At 49.4% G+C, this 19,564-nt stretch overlaps 7 protein-coding genes and 1 non-coding gene across 8 annotated transcripts; 2 read left to right on the forward strand and 6 right to left on the reverse strand.

The window, feature by feature from the left end:
• Window positions 1-1,766: 1,766 nt before the first annotated feature.
• On the reverse strand, window positions 1,767-2,686 carry ASPGLDRAFT_84002 (F1F0 ATP synthase subunit d). Its single transcript, XM_022550243.1, has 4 exons — window positions 2,611-2,686; window positions 2,137-2,532; window positions 1,997-2,083; window positions 1,767-1,946 (listed from the first exon to the last, which is right to left on the reverse strand). The coding sequence occupies exons 1-4, from the start codon at window positions 2,617-2,619 to the stop codon at window positions 1,917-1,919; spliced, it is 522 nt and encodes a 173-aa protein (XP_022398535.1). The 5' UTR covers window positions 2,620-2,686; the 3' UTR covers window positions 1,767-1,916.
• A 182-nt stretch (window positions 2,687-2,868) lies between these two features.
• Window positions 2,869-3,735, reverse strand: ASPGLDRAFT_59857 (nascent polypeptide-associated complex subunit alpha; the record flags this gene model as incomplete). Its single annotated transcript, XM_022548401.1, has 3 exons — window positions 2,869-3,321; window positions 3,379-3,437; window positions 3,508-3,735. The coding sequence occupies 3 exons, from the start codon at window positions 3,733-3,735 to the stop codon at window positions 2,985-2,987; spliced, it is 624 nt and encodes a 207-aa protein (XP_022398536.1). The 3' UTR covers window positions 2,869-2,984.
• Window positions 3,736-4,204: 469 nt separating this feature from the next.
• On the reverse strand, window positions 4,205-5,369 carry ASPGLDRAFT_154172 (60S ribosomal protein eL14). Its single transcript, XM_022542343.1, has 3 exons — window positions 5,035-5,369; window positions 4,658-4,921; window positions 4,205-4,547 (listed from the first exon to the last, which is right to left on the reverse strand). The coding sequence occupies exons 1-3, from the start codon at window positions 5,158-5,160 to the stop codon at window positions 4,488-4,490; spliced, it is 450 nt and encodes a 149-aa protein (XP_022398537.1). The 5' UTR covers window positions 5,161-5,369; the 3' UTR covers window positions 4,205-4,487.
• A 927-nt stretch (window positions 5,370-6,296) lies between these two features.
• ASPGLDRAFT_27733 (protein transporter YIF1) lies at window positions 6,297-7,381 on the reverse strand (the record flags this gene model as incomplete). Its single annotated transcript, XM_022543685.1, has 3 exons — window positions 6,297-6,500; window positions 6,553-7,122; window positions 7,181-7,381. The coding sequence occupies 3 exons, from the start codon at window positions 7,379-7,381 to the stop codon at window positions 6,297-6,299; spliced, it is 975 nt and encodes a 324-aa protein (XP_022398538.1).
• A 371-nt stretch (window positions 7,382-7,752) lies between these two features.
• On the forward strand, window positions 7,753-9,743 carry ASPGLDRAFT_131287 (signal recognition particle receptor subunit alpha; the record flags this gene model as incomplete). The annotated part of the gene is made up of 2 exons (XM_022541030.1): window positions 7,753-7,977; window positions 8,028-9,743. The coding sequence occupies 2 exons, from the start codon at window positions 7,753-7,755 to the stop codon at window positions 9,741-9,743; spliced, it is 1,941 nt and encodes a 646-aa protein (XP_022398539.1).
• A 164-nt stretch (window positions 9,744-9,907) lies between these two features.
• On the reverse strand, window positions 9,908-9,979 carry ASPGLDRAFT_t124. The gene has a single exon. It is a non-coding gene; the product is annotated as a tRNA-Arg (tRNA).
• Window positions 9,980-10,386: 407 nt separating this feature from the next.
• On the forward strand, window positions 10,387-12,405 carry ASPGLDRAFT_75967 (MFS transporter). Its single transcript, XM_022549829.1, has 2 exons — window positions 10,387-11,892; window positions 11,943-12,405. The coding sequence occupies exons 1-2, from the start codon at window positions 10,477-10,479 to the stop codon at window positions 12,231-12,233; spliced, it is 1,707 nt and encodes a 568-aa protein (XP_022398540.1). The 5' UTR covers window positions 10,387-10,476; the 3' UTR covers window positions 12,234-12,405.
• Window positions 12,406-12,453: 48 nt separating this feature from the next.
• ASPGLDRAFT_1497061 (uncharacterized protein) lies at window positions 12,454-14,395 on the reverse strand (the record flags this gene model as incomplete). Its single annotated transcript, XM_022542067.1, has 3 exons — window positions 12,454-12,925; window positions 13,164-13,769; window positions 13,999-14,395. The coding sequence occupies 3 exons, from the start codon at window positions 14,393-14,395 to the stop codon at window positions 12,543-12,545; spliced, it is 1,386 nt and encodes a 461-aa protein (XP_022398541.1). The 3' UTR covers window positions 12,454-12,542.
• Between the last annotated feature and the right edge of the window lie 5,169 nt (window positions 14,396-19,564).

Here is a 19,564-nt window from a genome sequence, read left to right on the forward strand (position 1 = left end):
TTTTTTTTTTTTTTTTTTTTTTTTTTTTTTTAGGATACCACGTCAATGTTTTTGAATCCACTTATACTCAGCTCCAGCCGCGTTATATCTCCTCAGTAACTGATCCTTCAACTGTATATCCTCCGGGACATCACACCAACGCTTCTCGACCAGGAGCTTGATAAACGGATCATCCCGCTCATCCGCATATTTCAGCGCAGCGCGGAAATGACACGGCAGCAGCGGCCAGTCTCTAGAATAATTGTAGCACCTGAGCCGAATGCACAATCCCAACAGTCGCTGGAAAGTACCCAAGTCCCGGTCGCGAATCACCTGTCGCAGGATACGCCTCGAGCATTCAAAATTTTCGTCCTCGTCGATATACGCTTCTTCCGCTAATAGGGCCAGGAAGCTGAGTTTGTCGGGCGTCCAGGGAGGACAGAGGAGTTTGTCTGGCATGCGTGGCATAGTAGATACACATGCTGGGAATCTGTATTCCTCCTCACTAACGGGAAAAGGTAGCTCGTAAACGGGTCTGCCGAGTACCACGAGGCCCCAGTTGAACCAGATACTAAGCACGCAGTCGTCGTAGGTGCCTAGACCCCCATAGGTGGATTCACGCATTGCAAGGATCTTAAGATCGACCGAGTCCTTACTGGGGGCACCCTGGGCATCCATTTTGCTGGTCGACTCTTCGAAACGCTGCTCCAGGTTTGACAGCTTGTTTTTGTCCTCTGAGGAAAATTCCAGACGGTTGCATTGGATCGCGATAACATGTTTGAGGAATCCTGCTTGGCACTTCCGCATCAACGGTAATGTGCACCACCGTGATCCAAGAATTGTGCTCTGCAGGCCTGTCCGTTCCTGCTTCGAGAGACCGAGAAAGTCAAGCGGCGGAGGTAAGTATTCCGATGTTAAGATGCCGCGAGACTCGTGGTTGTCGATAGTAAACGCCAGTCGAATAAGCCATGTATATATTATCGGATCCGAAAGAGCCCTGGCGATATGGATCGAAGCGCGGGGAAGATTGAATTCCACGCAATGCAGAAAAATCGTCTGAATGATTTCGACAGGAAGACATTCAATCCGTGTCGGTACTCGTTTTTCACTCATATTCGGTACTCTCTTTTCACACATTGTTCGTCACTTCGGGGCGCAGCAATCGTTCGATTCGAGATCAAGACCGAATCATCACAGCTCGGTGCTCACTTGCTCACTAGCTACTCAACGCGAGAGTGGTGAATGACCAGCTGTTATCGTGATCAACATAATCGGATGTATCTGATCGTTTTAGGGGAGTGGAGGTGGGTAGGGTGATGAGTCGAATTATCGTGTTGGATTGTAGCTGCGGGTTGTTAACACTGAGGGTGGGAAATATGCGTTGACGGTGATTCTTCGGTCGTGTCTGCGTCGGGATCTGAGTATTGTAGTGAGTGCAGGGTGATTTCAGTCGATTGATAATCAAGAAGTTATCCTGTCACGACTCTGCAGCGCGAATGGTGGCATTTTGGGATGTGAGTAGTGAACTGATGGTGGTGGACGTCTTAGCGAAGATGATCTGTGGAGTGACAGTCTGCACAACGTGACTTTTACAACTGTAGCAGGATATTGAATCCATATGGAAGTACACTCGTCTATAGTATTCCGTAGTACTCCGTAAGAAATGTGTCTACTTATTGGTGCGGCTATTATTTCCTGCAATATCCACACTAAGGCGACGGGAGCATGTCATAAGTACGGGTGCATTTTGCCGGGTATGTGCCTATAATATGGGGATTACATAGAATACGATCATGGAACATCTTCTAATTCGAACAAAGTTCTATACACATCCGACAACCAAATCACGGCCAGTCGCACATGGCAGGGTTGACAATTACTGCGTGATTGTATTGGTCGAAGGATAAGGAGGCATAATATGACAGGATATTTTCCGTTTAAACGGCAGCAAGGTCGCCGAAGCGTTCCTAAAATCATTGTTAGTATAGTCCGACTTCGGATGTAAAAAAGAACGCACCTTGTAGCCCGGCGGCATCCACTTGCCCTTGGAGACCAGGGAAGAGGTCTTCTCGTCAATCTCAGGCTGGGCAGCAGCAACCTCGTCCTGTAATTCATCAGCATCTGTATTGTCCTCAATGGCTGTGTAACATAACATACCACAGTGAGATCCTCAAACGGCCTCGCAGTCTCAATGTTCTCAAGAGTCTTCTTCAACTCAACAATCTCAGCCTCAACCTTGCCCTTAGTCTGCTCAGCGTTCTGAACAGCCTGGGCCTCAAAGGCGTCAATGGCCTTGACCTGGCGGCTGACATCGTAGGTGGCGGGCTTGAAGGTCTTGAAGTGGTTCTCGAGCTCGTCGACGACGGCCTGGTTCTTCAGGACGTTGCGGTAGTGGGCGAAGTCGACGGTCTGGGGCTGCTCGGAAAGGAACTGGACCTTGCGGCGCGCATCGTCGTTACGCTTCTTGAAGGCTTGGAGGGCGGTGGCTGTTTGACCGCGGAGACCGAGGGAGCTGGTCACCTTGGTCCAGTCGACTTTGAGAGCGGCACTGCGCTGGGGGGGGGGAGTTAGCAATTATTTCCTCCCCATTGGAAAGAATGCGTTGAATTGTAGAGCATGATTGGTACATACAGCGGCCATTGTGACGGTGTTGTATGGAGAGGAGGGGTTAACTGCACAATGGGAGGTTCGGAGAGTTGAGGATTCATTCGGCAAGGTTTGGGATGCGGCGCCCTCACGTGACTTTGTTCCCGTGTTCCGAGACCACCACATACAAGTAAAGCGGACTGATATTACAGAATGCTCTATAAACCTAATTGAAATATATTGAAATACCAATACGAATTGAAAGCTTACAGCAATGCTTACAAGTAAAAATGAAGAAATTATCGTGCTTTTCATGCTATACACTAAGGGAGAGGGCCCAGAACAGGGATATCAACGTGACACTCGCACCCAAAGCTCACTCATTCATCCTGCCGGCAGGGCTTCCATCACCGGACAAATCATATGCTGAGGGCCATGATCGAGTTCACGATATCGTTGTCGTTCTCCCGGAGGGCCTTGACGGCCTTCTTGCGGGAGACGTTGGCCTGGGCCATGACAAGGTCAATGTCCTTGGCCTCGAGGCCGGCCTCATCAACCTCCTCGCCGTCGTCCTCCTCTTCTTCTTTCCTGGCCTCGACTTCGGGGGCCTTGCCCTTGCCGTGGTCGTGGTCGTGGTCGTGGTCGTGGTCGTGACCAGCGTGCTCACCACCGGCGGCCTCGGCGGCGGCCAGCTGCTGAGCAGCGGAAGCCTGGGCCTGGGAGTTCAGGTCCTCGATCTTGGCCTCACCGAAGATGCTGCGATGTGTCAGTTCTGCTTTCCGTAGTCATATTGAAGGTTGGAATTCGACATACATCCAGGTGTTGCTGGAAGGCGACTTGTAAACATCGGGCTGGTTAACAACGAAGAGGATCTGTAATCCATTAGCGACCGTTTCGTCCCAACTCTCTCTCGTCCCTCTTCCAGATCGCGGGGAAACATACGTTCTTAGGACGGCGGAGAGTAACACGGGTGATGCCCGGGACGTGCTTGAGACCGAGCTTGCCAATGGCCTTACGGGCCTTCTTCTCGTTACGGGAGTGGATGGTGACAGCGGCGCCTCCGGGGATGGTGGGCTCGTCTCCAGCCTCAGACTCAGAGCTGTCGCCCGCCTCCTCAACCTGCTTGGTGGGCTCCTCGTCGGGAACTTCTTCAACACGGGGGTCGGCCATTGTGATTTAGAATTTTCTAAGAAAACGGGAGTTAGTATTCGTTGTTCGCTGTTCGCTGTTCTCGCACAGGTGCAGTGCGGGCGGGCACAAATGTGCCCTCAAAACACCCGAAAACCCCACGATTTCCCACAAACAGGCGGGAAATCGAGGAATTCGACGGCAGGAAAGGATTCAACGACTCGAAAACAAAACTGGCATACCTGGTTCGCGGAAAGAGGTATTTGGTGGACGGGGTGGGTATTTTTGTCTGGTTGGAGGTTGAAGGTCGTAAATGCTGTGTGAAGGTCATCCTGCCGAAAATCGATTAGCGAGGCTGGGTCTCCCACTCCTCAACTGCCCACTGTGCATGCATACTATGTAGTATTCCAGCATAAGTACAGTTTACAGTCTACAAAATATAGAAATAAATATACAGAAATCACAGAATTACAATTGACAATATTTACGTCCAGCGTTCAATCCCAATATGGAACTATACGGAATAGCTGCTCAACTGCTCAACCGAACGCGGTTCCATACCCCAGTCTATGTAAAGATAGTAGCAGAGATAAAAAAAATTGTAGCATCTCCAGATTGGTCTAGATGCAAGAACACGGTCGATCGGACACGGGATATCAAGTTTTGAATCATTCTTTTTTGCTGTCAATAATATGCATACAGCATTTTTGCTGAATTAAAAGAAAAAACCCTCAGCAAAAGGAAAAACCGTCCCAGGGATCCCCTAACACTTGCACCGAGCCTCATGAAACCATTTATGCCTTAGGAGCAGCCGCCTTGGCCTTAGCGAGAGACTTCTGGACCTCGTAACGAGCCTATATCCGTTAGCACCATTCTTCTCCCTATGAATTCCCCCAGATTGCGTAGACGCATATATGATCCGTCGCAACGCAATTCCATTTCTCATGGAGTGTGCAGAACGTACCTGCTTTCTCAGGCGGAGGACCTTGAAGCGCTCAAAGTCGGTCAGGTTCTTCCTCCGGTCGGCACCCTCGGTCTTCTGAGCGTAGTTGCTCTTAGCCCACTTGGCGTCGATCTCGTTGTTCGCCCAGAGCTTCTTGACGGGACCAGTACCGGCGGCACGGGGGAGCTTGGGGATGGTGAAGTGGGTGAGGGTAGCGTTGGCGAGGGGAAGGACGTGACGGGGGACGATCTTCTGCTCCTCGTTGGAGGGACCGTCAACCAGGACCTGTCGCGCGAATCTTGTCAATATAATTCCTTTTGTCTCGTCTTCCTCCAAATCGGTATAATCTCCAATCATCCAATCCAATCCAATCCAGTCCAGACTCGGGATAAACGTACACGGCGGTGGTCGACAATCTCAACAATAACGGCGAGCTTGCCGGTGAAGGGACCGCGGCGGATGAGCACCACACGGCCAACCTCAACCAGCTTCCATTGAGCAATCTTCACGTCGATATCGGCCATGGCGAAGGGCTTCCTATAACGCACAACACAAAAAGTCTCAGCGGGTGTTCAGAAACAGCGAAACAGCGTAACAGCGTAACGAGCGTAAAAATCGGAAAATCTCTGTTCACTGAATATAGCAGAATAGAACTCACGGTCGACTAACTCCAAGGGCGGTCGTGTAAAAGGTGTTGTCGAAGAGTCGGGGTTGTCGAAGTCGTCCGGAACGCACAAGATTCGCTCGCTGTGGCTGCTGGAATCGCGAATTTCGCTGCCACGCCCGGTTGCCCACAGAGCCTCGCTTACTGGCCACTCAGAGGGCGGTGTTTGGGGCTGCCGTGCGGCCTAGGGCTGGTGGGCGCCTTGGCGTGGGTGTCGTTTTTCCGTTCCGGCGGTGCTTTTAAGCCGCATTAATTTTTTTTCTCAGCTGTCTTTGCAGCTCTTTTGTATTGACAGCTTCAGACTGAGCTCCAGAAATTATGTGTTCTGTTGATCATATCTTGCTACTACTAACATCCAGCTCTACACTCACCATTAACTAATCGGTACGTTCAACACATATCTCTACTCGTCCGTTCACATGATGCGGTAATTTGCGATTGACCCAGTGTCTGTGAAGCCCTCGCCGGGGCTTCTTATGCAGCGCTGCAGCATGATATTCCTTTCTTACATATTCTGATGTCCTTCTACACTATTGCCATAATACATCTGGTAGAGACTGGTGCTGACCATTCAAAGACACAGGCTTTTTCAACACTTCCCAAGATTTGATGCGATTCGATACTTGCACAAGGTACGTGAAGACAGTTTGTTTGCCAGCGCACACTCCGAAGATTAAGACAACAGCACTGCCTAGATAGTATATGACGCTTTCGGGCGATGATAATTGCTTTTACACCAAGATCTCTGAGGACTTTCATTCATTGCCGTTTTTATCATTCAGCTTTTTGGTTGATTGATGCTGACTTTGTTCAAGTGCAGGTTCGAGTTCGATTATTTAGCATCTGATAGTTAGATGAAATTCATTGATTCGTTTTGCATGTCTATTTGTCCGTCCAATACATCTCGTAAACTCTAGTAGAACTGGTAATGCTTTTGAAAGTTGGCTATATTATGTCTCATAGCTCCATCTATATCATGATGCTAAATAAAACAAATCACTGAGCAGACCCTGCCCGAACATAAATCGGTCCCTCACGACTCAGGACCCACATAAAGATAAACTGGATGATGTACGAGTAGAGGAACAGGAACTGCGTACGGCGGTTGCGCTGCGAGCGCGCAACGGTGTGCATAGATCCGGTGCGCATCGAGACGTCGCTGGTCGAATCAGGGAGCAGAACGTACTTCAAGGAGCGGAGCTGCGAGACGTCAGTTAACAATTCGACCTGGAAGGATTGTGAATGGACGTACCAAGAAAAAGGCGTTAGCAAGGAATGTATAGATAAACACAACCCAGCCGATCCAGCCACCAGTTCCCTTCCCAGGGGTCAGAATCTCCGCCGTCACCAGTGTCGCAAGAATCCCAACAAACTTGTATCCCGAGTAAGCCACGAGATCCAACAGCTGCGACTCATTGTTAATGGTCAAAATGTACATGGCCATTTTCAAAACCAAGATCTCAAACAAAACAACCGCAATCGCCGTCGTGGTCGTCGACCCAAGCAGCTCCGGGTGGAAGTTCCCGCGGAAGCCCGCCAGCATCGACGTAAGGAGAATGTAGGTGACGAGGGCCATGACGGGGATATACATGTCGGGCGAGTTGAGGTCATCGCGAGGAGGGAGGAACATGGACGAGTATTGCTGCTGGGAGATCTGACCGTCGGGGCCTGCTGCTGCTGCTGCTGCTGTGAGACGCGCTTGTTGGCGAGACCATGGCTTATGCCTCCACGGGAAAAGGACGAGAAGGACTTTATTCAGGACGTAGGAGTTGGAGACGTTGAAGTAGTGTTTGAGCGCGGGGATAGAGACGTAGCGATTGAACTGCAGGGCGGTTACGTTAATAGGTTTGCGATAGTACTGATCAATGGACAATACTCACGTTCTGTTCCATGTATTCTTGTCCAGCCGCCATCGCCGTCTTGCCGACTTGAAATCCCATCTGGGCTGTGGGATCATTGATGAACCCCCCGAACCCCGGGTTATATGTCCCACTGCCACCCTGTACAGGCGACGGCTGATACGGATTGCCATAGCCTGCCATCTGAGGCTGCTGAGGTGCCGGTGGAGGTGGTGAGCGCATCATGGGCACAGTAGAAACATGCTGCGGTACGGGGTGATGAAGCGGAGGAGACTGTGCTGGCGGCGGCGCGAAAGGCTGGCGATACATTATGCTGTGTAATGAGGAGATAAGGGAGGGACGGAAAGAAGAATAGTTGGGTCTGAGAGAGTGTTCCCCCGCCGATTGTGTGACTTGGAGCGTTGTAGTATGGTGGTGTAGAGTGGTAGTAAGTAAGTAGTAAGGCGAAGTCCGGAGTGTGTTTATACGTGGCTCAACTTTCCGCCGTCGGGAGAGCTGTCTCTCCGCTGCCTTCGCCGCAAATCTCCACCACGTCACTTCCTTTTGAACTTCTTACTGTTGACAACCTTTTTCGCAGTTCAGAATATTTCAATATGTTGGAGGCTTTCGAAATTCTGACTACCTCTGGGGTTGTCTTATGGTCCAAATCTTACGCCCCCATCGGTGCGCATGTCGTGAACGGTCTTATCAACGACGTATTTATCGAGGAAAAGGTTCTCAACCAGCCTCCGACAGCAAATGGTCCTTCCCCGGTGTTCAAGAAGGAGAAATATACCCTGAAGTGGAGGAGAGTGAAGGATCTCAACCTGATCTTTGTGGTATGTCGTTGTCTCTGGCGCCTGCCTACCGCGGCGACTGACTTCTCTAGGCCGTCTACCAATCGCTGCTTCACCTTGGCTGGATCGACAAGCTCCTGGATAACATCTCGACTATTTTCATCGATCTTTACAAGGACCAATTGAAAAGCTCGCGCGCGACGGCCATCGAGTACAAGTTCGATAGATACTTCGACCAGCAAGTCCAGGAATTGGAGGACAATACGGCATCTGCGCCTGTCGAAGTTTCCGTCGCGGATGGAGAGGATAAGAAGGATCCGTTTGTCTCGTCTGATAATGGAGGACCGCCGCCACCGCCAGTACCTGGCCTCCTAAAAGCGCAGCAACAAGCTGCGCCGGGCGTGGCGACCTCTGATGAGGATACGCCACCCCCGTCTCGGGATACTTCTAGGTCACCAACACCTGCAAGCCGTATCCTTACCGCGAAGGGAGGTCCGGCTGGTCGTGTGTCTCGCCGCGCGCGCAAGGCCGCCAGCGCCAACACTTCGTCCGGCGATGAGAAAGTTCGAAAGGGCAAGGGCTCCAAGGGCGAAAAGAAGAAGCGCAGATGGGATGCAAATGGGCTTGCTGATGAGGACGACGGCGAGGTCTTGGATTACTCCGCACCTGCTGACGGTGAAGATGCGCCAACGGCAGCCGTGGAGGAGGTTTCGCAAGATTCTATGGGCCGCAGGACCGGCAAAGGCCAGTTCGTGCTGAAGGATCTGGGCGAGGAGGTCCATTCGATCCTTGAAAATGCGGATAGTGAGAAGCCCAAGTCAAATCAGTCTTCCGGCTTCGTTGGATCTGGTTTCAGCGCGATTGGCAACATGCTGCGCAATGTTGTGGGCGGAAAGGTTCTTACCGAAGCCGACTTGGAGAAGCCTCTCAAGACGATGGAAGATCATCTGCTGAAGAAGAACGTTGCGCGCGAGGCGGCTGTACGGTTGTGCGAAGGAGTCCAACGGGAGCTTGTCGGAAAGAAGACCGGCAACTTCCAAAGCGTCGATGCTGCGCTGCATCAGGCCATGGAATCCTCCTTGCGCAAGATTCTCACTCCCACCTCTTCTTTGGACATGCTGCGTGAGATTGATGCCGTCACATCGCCGACCAGCAAAGGACAAACACCTCATCCATATGTCATTTCGATCGTGGGTGTCAACGGAGTCGGTAAATCGACAAACCTGGGCAAGATCTGCTACTTTTTGCTCCAAAACAACTACCGTGTGCTCATTGCGGCATGCGATACTTTCCGTTCCGGCGCCGTTGAGCAACTCCGAGTCCACGCCCGGAACCTGAAAGAGCTCAGCGCTCGCGAGAACGTCGGAGAAGTCGAACTCTACGAAAAGGGCTATGGTAAGGACGCCGCCAACGTCGCCAAGGACGCAGTGGAATACGGCGCCGTCAACAAGTTCGACGTGGTCCTCATCGACACCGCGGGTCGTCGCCACAATGACCAACGCCTGATGTCGTCGCTGGATAAGTTCGCCAAATTCGCCAATCCCAACAAGATCTTCATGGTTGGCGAGGCTCTGGTTGGTACGGACAGTGTTATGCAGGCGCGCAACTTTAACCAGGCGTTTGGCACTGGACGGAATTTGGACGGCTTCATTATCAGTAAATGTGATACTGTTGGTGATATGGTCGGTACGCTTGTGAGCATGGTCCATGCCACTGGTATTCCTATTGTGTTCCTGGGTGTTGGACAGCATTATGGGGATATCAGAGGGCTGAGTGTGCCGTGGGCTGTCAATTTGTTGATGAAGTGAGCGTTTACGATAGATCATGGCTTAGACATAGCATTCTTTTGATTACTTGGATATCCATATAGCTTTTAATTAATCCACGACACGACGACATCGAAGAAAAATAATACAAAACAAAAAGACAAAAAAGAAAAAATCAGATAAATAGATGAAAAAAACAAAAAGAATGACCGACGCAGGGGTCGAACCTGCAATCTCTTGATTCGTAGTCAAGCGCCTTACCATTGGGCCAGCCGGCCTTGTTGGAAACAAAACAGCATAAATAATTACATAAGCCAAAACAAAGCATAACCTCGCGTTGACCTGCCAGCGATCTCCCACTCTCGTAGCCTCTAATTCGCAGACAAAACAAGCCTAGATCGCAACGAATTTGCAACGAACATCTCTTGCATACACAATTATTAATGGAGCATTCTTCACTGGACAACTAATCGACTAGTCCAGATCAGGAATCCTCCATTTCGCTTACATCACCCGCCGGTCTCAGCTACTCCTGCTCCCTCGATTGCCGCTTGATCTCGGTTACGCTCTTGCTGCAGTGACTTTGCTTTTTTGGTCTCTTGGTAATAATACTCATGGTGACTGCTGTCTTTGTGACGTCTGATATCCCATAGCCAAACCGCGCGACGACCCCTGCCACGGGCAGTTGGTGGCCATTGTTGAATAGCGTCCGGGGTACCGAAGCGGTTATACAGGTTGCTTGAAGCGTTGGAAAGGATACGATCAACGACCCAAAATGAGATCGAACGAGCGAAACCTCCTCCAACGACGACGGTCGTCAACGCAACACTACCAGACTTTCGACACGCCGCCACCGAATTCACGCGGAGGAGGACCGACATCCGAACAATCCAACTCCTCGGTCGATGACCCGCGACATCACAACCATGAAGGATCCAGCTCCCACCACTCGGGCCCAGAGTCCCCGCTCCCGAAGAAACAAATGGCCATGTTGGCGGTGATCGCGTTGTGCGAACAGACGGCGTTCAATTCGATCAGTCCCTACCTCCCCGATATGGTGCTTTCGTTCCCCGAGGTGGAATTGAGTTCGGTGGGTGTATACGTGGGAACGCTGGCCTCTGCTTTTGCGCTGGCGCAGTTCGTGACCAATTACTTCTGGGGGTGGTTGTCTGATCGTGTGGGGCGGAAGCCAGTAATTCTGCTAGGTACTATCCTGACGGCTGTGTCTTTTCTTGCATTCGGGCTGTGCAGGACGTTATGGCAAGCGATTCTTGTGCAGGCGGTGATGGGTGCCGTTAATGGCAATCAGGGTTTGGTTTCGACCTGCCTGGGTGAAATTACTGATCGGAGTAACCAGTCGAAGGCGTTCACCTATCTTCCGGTTATTTATGGTATTGGCGGCGTCACAGGTCCCCTGCTAGGTGGTTTGTTGATTTTTGAGCGCAATCCGTTGAACAAGAGCGAGCCGAACCCGTTCCCGTATCTTATGCCGAATTTGATATCTGCGATTGTGCTGCTGGTGGATTTTATTTTGTCGATTTTCTTCCTGGAAGAAAGTCTTGAAGATGCAGATGCGTTTCCTAAGTTTCAACGCAGGGTTCGCGCACTGTTCACATGGATCTGGCAATACACGAGCTTCGCTAAACGCGCGAGATACGTCGAGCCTCCACACTATCACCCAGTCCGGAACGAGAGCCAGGACCATGATAGCGAGCTTGACTCTGCGTCTGAAGCGCCAGATGATGAAGACAATCAGCAGGAGCTTATGCCATCGGAGCTTTGGAACCGGGATATTATACTGCTTCTTGTGTCATATCTCATATTCGCACTGTGCAACATCTCGTTCAATTCGCTCTTCCCGGTCTTTGCACAGGCCAAGCCACCATTGGGCCGTGGACTTACGCCGTCAGAGATTGGTCTTTCGCAGGGATTTTCTGGCTTGGTGACCATCCTATTCCAGCTCTGCGTTTTTGGAAAATTGCGGGACAAGATGGGTAATCGGTCGTCCTATCGAGCGTCGCTTTTTGGATTCGCTCTTTCGTTCCTCTTTTTGCCGTTTGTTGGGTATAAGGGTGATGATCCGAACGGTCACCTCTCGCAGAAGTCCGTTTGGGTTGCGATTGAATTATGCTTTGTCCTGCTGATCAAGACCGTCGCTGCTGTTGGTGGTATCACCAGTTCACTTCTATTGGTAAGTTCCCTTGCAACAAGATCTCGTGATATACAATACTAACAACCCAGATCACAAACTCCGCACCCAACCACGCAGTCCTCGGTGCCTTGAACGGCCTAGCCCAAACCCTCTCCGCCGCTGGCCGCGCCGTAGGCCCATTCCTCTCTGGCGGCTTATTCTCCCTTGGCTCCAAGATCATGCCCACAGGAGTGTATGTGACCTTTGGCGTGTTCGCTGCCGTGTCGTTTTTGGGATTTGTTCTGAGCTTTGGTGTTCGGGGCCGCTCCCTCGAGGCGGAGGGGTGGCATAGTGATAGCGATGATAATTATAAGTCGGATGATGAGGAGGGGGATGCATAGCTTGCTTGCTTGGTATACATGAGTTACGATTTCTTTGATTTGTTTTGGTTCTGGTTTGGGGTTTATAGATAGTTTGGGTTTGCACACGCATTTTGTATAGTTAATCGTGGTGTATAAAAGTGGATTCTACCCAGGTAACGGAGACTATGTTATGATCAACCTATTGACCTCCAAATCCTTTCTAGCAAATGATAGCTCTGTAGCAAAAATAGGTAGACGTCTTTCGCTATCCCCCTCTCAACATCAACTCCCTACCAATCCAACGACATCTAAGCCACTCCAACTAAGCAAGTCTAATATCATAGCTCCTTACGGACCGCGCTGCCACAAAACTCCATCACCTTTCCAAGCACCAATCTCATCATCATAAACCGAGACAGACGCCTGGTTTCTAAACTCCTTCTTCGACGCACGCCACAAATATTTCATACTATACTCATCAGCACAAAACCGCCGAGCCTCAAAGAACCTGTGAACAATCTGCTGCAGCCGGACGCGTAGATAGCCTTTATACCCATCCTTGTCATGGGAATTGGGAACGTAATCCGGATCAACAGCCCAAACCCACTTATCATCCACCCAGGGTTCACCATCCAGGACAGAATTCATACAGTCTTCATCGATGTACAAGAAGACATTCCTCTGGATGCCCTCGAAAAGGCCATCGGTCTTGCTACCTTGTGAGGTATACACTGTGCAGAAAAAGGCTACCTGTCTTGAAATTATGCTGAATCTCGGTCTTTCATGTAGTGTCTCGGGATAGGACCATTGGACTATGGAGCGATAAAAAATGACAATAACATTCTCTGTAACTACCTTCCACAGCAAGAAAAAACATGTAACATCTCTAAATAAGTAAAGAGAATTGAGCCATGTCAGCAATAGAACCGGTAAGTGTGCGCAGCGCCATCTACATCAACCGATAATTACCAAATAAGCGACCCTCTCTACTCGAGTCATCCTCCCAATCACCAAGTTCATCATCATGAATTGACACAAAAGCCTGTGTCCTAGGCGCCTTGAGCGACGCACGCCATAAGTATTCCATTGGATACTCATCAGCGTGGAAATGCCGGGCTTCGAAGAATCTGTGCATAATCTGTGGCAATCCCACACGGAGGTATCCTTTATATCCATCCTTCTCATTAGGGTTGGGGGTGTAGTCAGGGTCCACAGCATAAACCCACATATCATTCATCATGTACGGATGATCCAAGGTAGAATCGACGCAGTCTTTGTCGATGTACAGGAAGACATCCTGTTGAATCCCCTCAAGCAGGCCGTCTGTATTCTCGCCAAATAGACTCTGTGGGTGCTTCATGTTCGGTGGTAAAGCGCGGGTCTGCCGGAAATTCTTGCGAAGGGCAGCCAATCGTTCCTGAAAGCCCTTTTCGAAATCAACATCGTCCGCCGGCCAGTCCAACCTCTCCAACGCCCAGCCAGAACCCAACGCATCCGGGAGACTAATCCGGGACCTTATTGCAAACAGCACGCTACTCATATTTCTTTCGTATTCTTCCTCGCACTCCGTGGTATCTGCGCAATCCGGACTCCAGTAGACCGCATATCCCCAAGACCTCTTCAATTCACCCCCCCCCCCCCCCCCCCCCTTTTGCTCCTCTCACAGCTGGTGAATCCAGGGATATGCTTTTTTCAGCTTTCGCTGAGCATCTTCATCCGTTCTTCGCTTGAATTCCTCTCTCCAATACCGCCAACTTTCATTCCCTGCATTCTGGAACGCCTCTTTCTCATTCTTCTCATACACCATGAACGGCTTCTAGCTGAACTTTTGCATTCGATGCATCCTCATTCAAAAGCACGCATGAACTAAGTCTCGCTATCGACTCATCCAATTTAACATCTACCCAGTATCGGTTCGTGAGCAGCTGGATCTCAGACTGGCTGAGCTGGTCTGGCGAGTTCACTGCACGTGCCAGGAGATCCTTCTTGGTGCTGGATGATGAGGCGGCGATATTCCTCTTTTCTGTCTCAGCATCTGGAAAGTCGAAGATTTGACGCCGCTGTGTGTTGTTCAGGTTCAGATTCTGGGTGGGTTTTGCTTTGGCCTCGTGCTCGAGGGTAGCTTGCAGGGTGGCTTGCAGGGTGGATGGGTCGTCAATGTTGCGGATTACCCGCATAAAACTTGGGACGATGTGCTCCATGTTGTGGGCTAATAGTAGAGAAGCTGGTGAATGGATGGTTTGAGTGCAAGGGCAAATATACGATGGTGAATGCCTGCTTAAAAGGTGTCGTACTGTGACTCATTTCGTATAGAATAGGCAGCTCTAGTCTTCAATCATCGAATCTACTTTCGTCAAACTCTTCTGCCCCCAAACTACAAATGCTTACTATCCGAGTGGTAGTAATGGTGACACTCTAGATCTATTCAAAGTGCCATAATTGCGTCAAGTCCATTTACTTACAATCATGTAAAGCAAGATAGACGGTCTCGAATCCAGACACATCCATACCCCTAAGACATGAGGGACCAGCTCGGTTATAGCCAATCGCTTTGGGTCGTTCGTGCAGAGCGGTATGCTTCTGATTTATCCCATGTTGTCCTTTGTGACACGCTAACTCTATTCTCTCCCAGGCACACCCATCCTTGAAAATGGAACTTTGCGCGATTACCACATTACCAACCCCAAAAGGCTGTGGAGATCTAACAACCTTCAGATATTTCAAACGATTACCGCACATGGGTTCCATGATTATGCCAGGCCATTACTGGTCTTAGTAGTCGGTCCTCAGCCTTTTTCTTGAGAGAATGGGCTAACTATCTGCAGAATGTTGAGTCTTCCGCTTGTAAAGTGCGATACTGAGACTCTATGGGGTATTCATAAAACACCAGCTGTGTCCGGAATGGATCTACAAGGCTCATCCCCTTCGCATCAATGAAAAAAAAAAAAAAAAAAAAAAAGATCTGGTCCGGGAATACCTGGGAATACCTGGGAATACCTCCCTCATGCTGACCCCAAGGCCGTCTCTCTCGCCTGAGAGTTGAAATGGAGAACCGCCCATAGAGACTGTAAGAGCTCGACCGAAGGGTGTAATCTACTCCCGGAAGACCAACGATACCATGTCCACCTGTAAATATCTCAATTCGGCACCTACTACGAACCGAAAAGCTCAGTATGCAGCTGATAACATGGTAAATGCCCTTGGATCAACGGCAAATCCAGATGACCAGCATTATCAGCCTAGCAAAGCAGAGTGCCCAACGGCCCTACAAGTGACTACACTGCTATTAACTGCGTTGGCTTTAATCTAACGGCCCACAATTATATAAAACAGAAAGCCATCTCGATCGCAACGCTTAGAGCCCTAACAAGCGAAGTGTGATAACGTTGGCTCAGCATGCTATTGACAGATCAGTCATACCTAGCCACTTCAGGGTTTTTGTACGGCGGTATATTTCTGATTTATTTCGAATTTGCCTTTATAAGACACCGAATCTATTACCTTGCAGACGCATCATCCTGGAACATGGGACCTTGCGTGGTTACCACACGCGCAATGATAAATGTTGTGAAAATCCAACGATTCTACAGACATTTCACAAATGATTACAACCAGCTTATAATGAGATTTTTGCACCTCCTGGCTCTGCAGCCGGAGACCTTGCAAATGCCCTTGGATCAACAGCAAATTCAGATGTAACGGACAATCTAGAGCACGTTCTTCAACAGAACTGAAAATGGCACTGATTGAGCTGCAACACATATTCTATAGGTCCCACCGGGAACCGCAAAATTACACAGCTCGAGAGCGTCGAGGAGGGCAGACCAACGGCCCTACAAGTGTCGGCTACAACGAGCGACCACAACATCCGACACGATGGCTCACGATCATCTGAAACAGTTATGAGAAGCCATCTCGAAAGACATATGGAACGTCCAGAGTCCTAAGACATGGGACGTTGACAAGCCATGCTATAAGGCTATCGATAGATTGGTTGTACCAAACTACTTTGGAGTGTCTCTGCAGAGTGGTATGTTCTTGCTCTCCAAGTGTGATTTTCCTCGATATATGCTGACTTTTCATTCCTGATAAAGGAAAACAGGGGACAAATACTGGCCCTCCGAAGAGGAACTCGAGGAATATTATCCACAGACACCTCTCGCGACCAAATCCCACCAGTCCATCCTCAAAAAATCTTCCATAGGAAGACTCATCCTGGAAGACAGGACTCGTGACAACAATGTTGTGGAATTTTGATGACCTAACAGATATGCCACAAGTGATCATCACCAGCTCATGTTGAGCCTTTTGCACCCCCTAGTTCTGTGACCGACAACATTACCGAATGTCCTTGGCCAGATGTAATGGTATAGAGCGCATTCTTCAGAGTGCCCAACTCACCATGGAACACGGATGCGCGATTACAGCACGAGAAATCTACAAATGTTGTGGAAATCCAATGACCTAATAGGTATGTCACAAGCGATTAAAGCTGGTCTATATTATGCCCCTTCAATCTACTGGTTCTGGGGCGAAGACAAAGCCAAGGCCCTTGGATCGACGACCCATTCGGATGGAATCATCAACTTGGAGCGCATTTTCAATTAGAGTGCCCAACGGCCCTCAAGATGCCTACGCTATCAAAAACTGTGTTGGATTAAGTCCAACGGCATACAGTCATCTGAGACAGAAGCCCTCTCATATGCAATGCCTAGGGCCTTGAGCTTGATAAAGGAAGCAATCGACCGATCTGTTATCCCCAATCACTTTGGGGTGTTTGTGCAAAGTGGTATACTCTTTGATTTACAAGGCATTATGGCTTGCCTTGATAAGCTGACACTTTTCTCCCACAGGAACACTCACCATGGAAAATGGGACCTTTCGACACGATTTTCAAACGCGTGATCTCTAGATGCAGACAGCCAGAATCTCTTTGCAAGTGAATACCCGTATTAGATCCGTACCCAATACTTGCATATGCGGCAAACACAATTGCCAAATCCCTTGGTTCAACAAAAAATCACAACGTTATGACCAATTTCGAGCGAATGCTGAACCTGAGACCATTGCTCCTGTTCCCGTATAATTGACAGCGGGCAACTAAGGAGCACTGACACTACAGTACAATTTCAGATCCTACAGAGCAGATTTACACTCTGAAGGGAGACGAGGATCACAAACATTGAACCATTCGAAAGGTTCGCGGCCCGAATCGACAGCCCGGTGTCGCTGGCTGGCATGGCTGTATTCGTATATACTACTACGCAGCATTCAGCCTACAACGTAAAGGAGTCTTAACTTCAAATCAACACAATATCCATCAGCTCCAGCTGCAGGGTCACACACAACTATCGCAAATTTGAGGAAGAAAACGTTCGATGACCCACGAAGCTTCAAAGACGCCGTGGAGCCAAGTCCCAACTATCTAAGCACGGTCTACAAGTGCGGGAGAACAAGTGCGTTCAAGCTCTCGGAAGGGGTTTACGGGAGACCGAAACAGGACCACGGAGCATATAGCCCAATAACCTGGTCAACGGCACAAAGACACTTTGAGGTGTTGTCCTTGGTCATTTCTGACTTATGAACGTGAGAATCATACTTCCCCCGAATTGCCCTAGCCCTGATAGACACTGACACTCGAGTGCTGCTAGATCTTAAAAACCAGCTTTATACCCCGAAGAGACGCCTGGAAGACTGTTACGCCCTAGGCAGGCTCCACGTACCGCTGGTCGCTAGATGGATTAGGATAATTATCAACACGACCATCTATAACGGCTTAGGTTCTATCATACTGGAAGCATGTCTGATGTTGTAAGATCCTGAGGTTTCTCAGGAGACGAGCCTTTTGAAATTTTGATGCGCAACCCACCAAGCAGACCACCAGTGTTGCTGCCATCGCGACTCTTTCTAACATGATGACCGTCTTCGCGGTATATACAGGCCATCTAAATTCCAAATTGAGATAACATGAATCAGGCCAACAAAATTTAACACAAACCAAGACCCAATGGATTGACTAGTCAATAAATTGACACCACGCTTGTGGAGCTACCCTTTAGACAAGCTAACTCATTCCCTTCCGTCATCTTGTGCTCGCCATCGAAGACGGAACCTGGAGGTAATCCGCCAAGCACATCACCTCTAGGGTGGTATGGGACTACAGCTGATAGTGACGGTTGCCTAAGAAAACTCGCGGATACTATAAACTCGCGGATACTATCAGATGGGCCCGCGGACTGCGGGCTGATTTACCAGGAGAATGAAAAGATGGCACAAAAGGACAGCGTGGAGGAGTGCGCAATTAAATTCATGACAGAGAGAACGATTCTGCAGGAACCGAGATACCAAGCGAGGTTCAGACCCGGACGAGACGGGGAGACTACTAGTACACGGGCGTGCCATATGGCATCGTATCCAGGACGAGGATATCATACCCGCAATAAAAAGGTCCAACGCATCACACATATTATTAAGTGGAAATTTCAGTCCCCTTCGTCAGTTGCTTGCGAATACAAAGCATATCGACTTTACACAACGTATCTTGATAAATTAACCAAGAAAGCAGACGTCCATACAGATGGCTTACCAACAAGTGACCTCACTAACCATCTCCATCAAACACTCAACAGATACAACAGCCTGAAAACCTGATCACGCAGAAACTAAGTTAATTCTCAAATGGCCTACATACCACAGCCCACACAGAACTACAAGGAACCGCAAGACTTTCACAGCTGTGTCTCGATGTCAGTGGAGCTGCCCAACATTCTCAGATCCTCTAAATGAAGTGTAGAAGAGTTCGCTTGAGTTTACAAGAAAGGGCCGACCACATGGTCTTTTGTCGCCTGCATCTCTATTCTTTCGTGGATGTATCTGGTGTGGATACCACTGGGAATTACCACATGGTCGATAAATCTACATATGTTATCTGCTGGAGATCCAATGACCTCTTACATATTTCGCAAGTGATACCGGACGGTTTCAGGTTCACGTTATGTCGAGCTTTACCTCCCTCCTGGGTCAGTTTGCGGATCATGGCATGCCATGGCTTATAAATGCCCCCGAGACCACGACTAGTATATACAGTCGTGACCGATACGTCTAGTATACATATATGATTTGTGCCGTGGAGGCCATGTCCTTCGGCACGCAGCCACGTTCATAACAAGGGCATCGCTCCGGGCATTGCGGGGAGATTTCTCTCATGGAGAAAGTTTATCGATATTGATTTTTTCTTCTGAGTTACCTGACTAGTGTTATTGAGCTCGCAGGTTGGAAAAAAAAAAAATATTAGCTATCCATACTGGTTCGAAAATGGCTACAACAACAGGTGGATAAGGACCATTATCTTCCCAATTGCAGTGCAACAT

This window comes from Aspergillus glaucus (assembly GCF_001890805.1).
Source record: "Aspergillus glaucus CBS 516.65 unplaced genomic scaffold ASPGLscaffold_17, whole genome shotgun sequence".
Lineage (NCBI taxonomy): Eukaryota > Fungi > Ascomycota > Eurotiomycetes > Eurotiales > Aspergillaceae > Aspergillus > Aspergillus glaucus.

What these genes read in the sequence shown, in the direction of transcription:
- ASPGLDRAFT_154172 (XM_022542343.1), bottom strand. Translation starts at nt 5,160, where the DNA reads ATGGCCGATATCGACGTGAAGATTGCTCAATGGAAGCTGGTTGAGGTT. An exon ending in AGATTGTCGACCACCGCCGT is followed by an intron (nt 4,922 to 5,034) that starts GTACGTTTATCC and finishes TTCGCGCGACAG; the next exon opens with GTCCTGGTTGACGGTCCCTC. An exon ending in TCCTCCGCCTGAGAAAGCAG is followed by an intron (nt 4,548 to 4,657) that starts GTACGTTCTGCA and finishes TAACGGATATAG; the next exon opens with GCTCGTTACGAGGTCCAGAA.
- ASPGLDRAFT_75967 (XM_022549829.1), top strand. Translation starts at nt 10,477, where the DNA reads ATGAGATCGAACGAGCGAAACCTCCTCCAACGACGACGGTCGTCAACG. An exon ending in TCACCAGTTCACTTCTATTG is followed by an intron (nt 11,893 to 11,942) that starts GTAAGTTCCCTT and finishes CTAACAACCCAG; the next exon opens with ATCACAAACTCCGCACCCAA.
- ASPGLDRAFT_84002 (XM_022550243.1), bottom strand. An exon ending in CGTTTGAGGATCTCACTGTG is followed by an intron (nt 2,084 to 2,136) that starts GTATGTTATGTT and finishes GATGAATTACAG; the next exon opens with GACGAGGTTGCTGCTGCCCA. An exon ending in GGATGCCGCCGGGCTACAAG is followed by an intron (nt 1,947 to 1,996) that starts GTGCGTTCTTTT and finishes CAATGATTTTAG; the next exon opens with GAACGCTTCGGCGACCTTGC.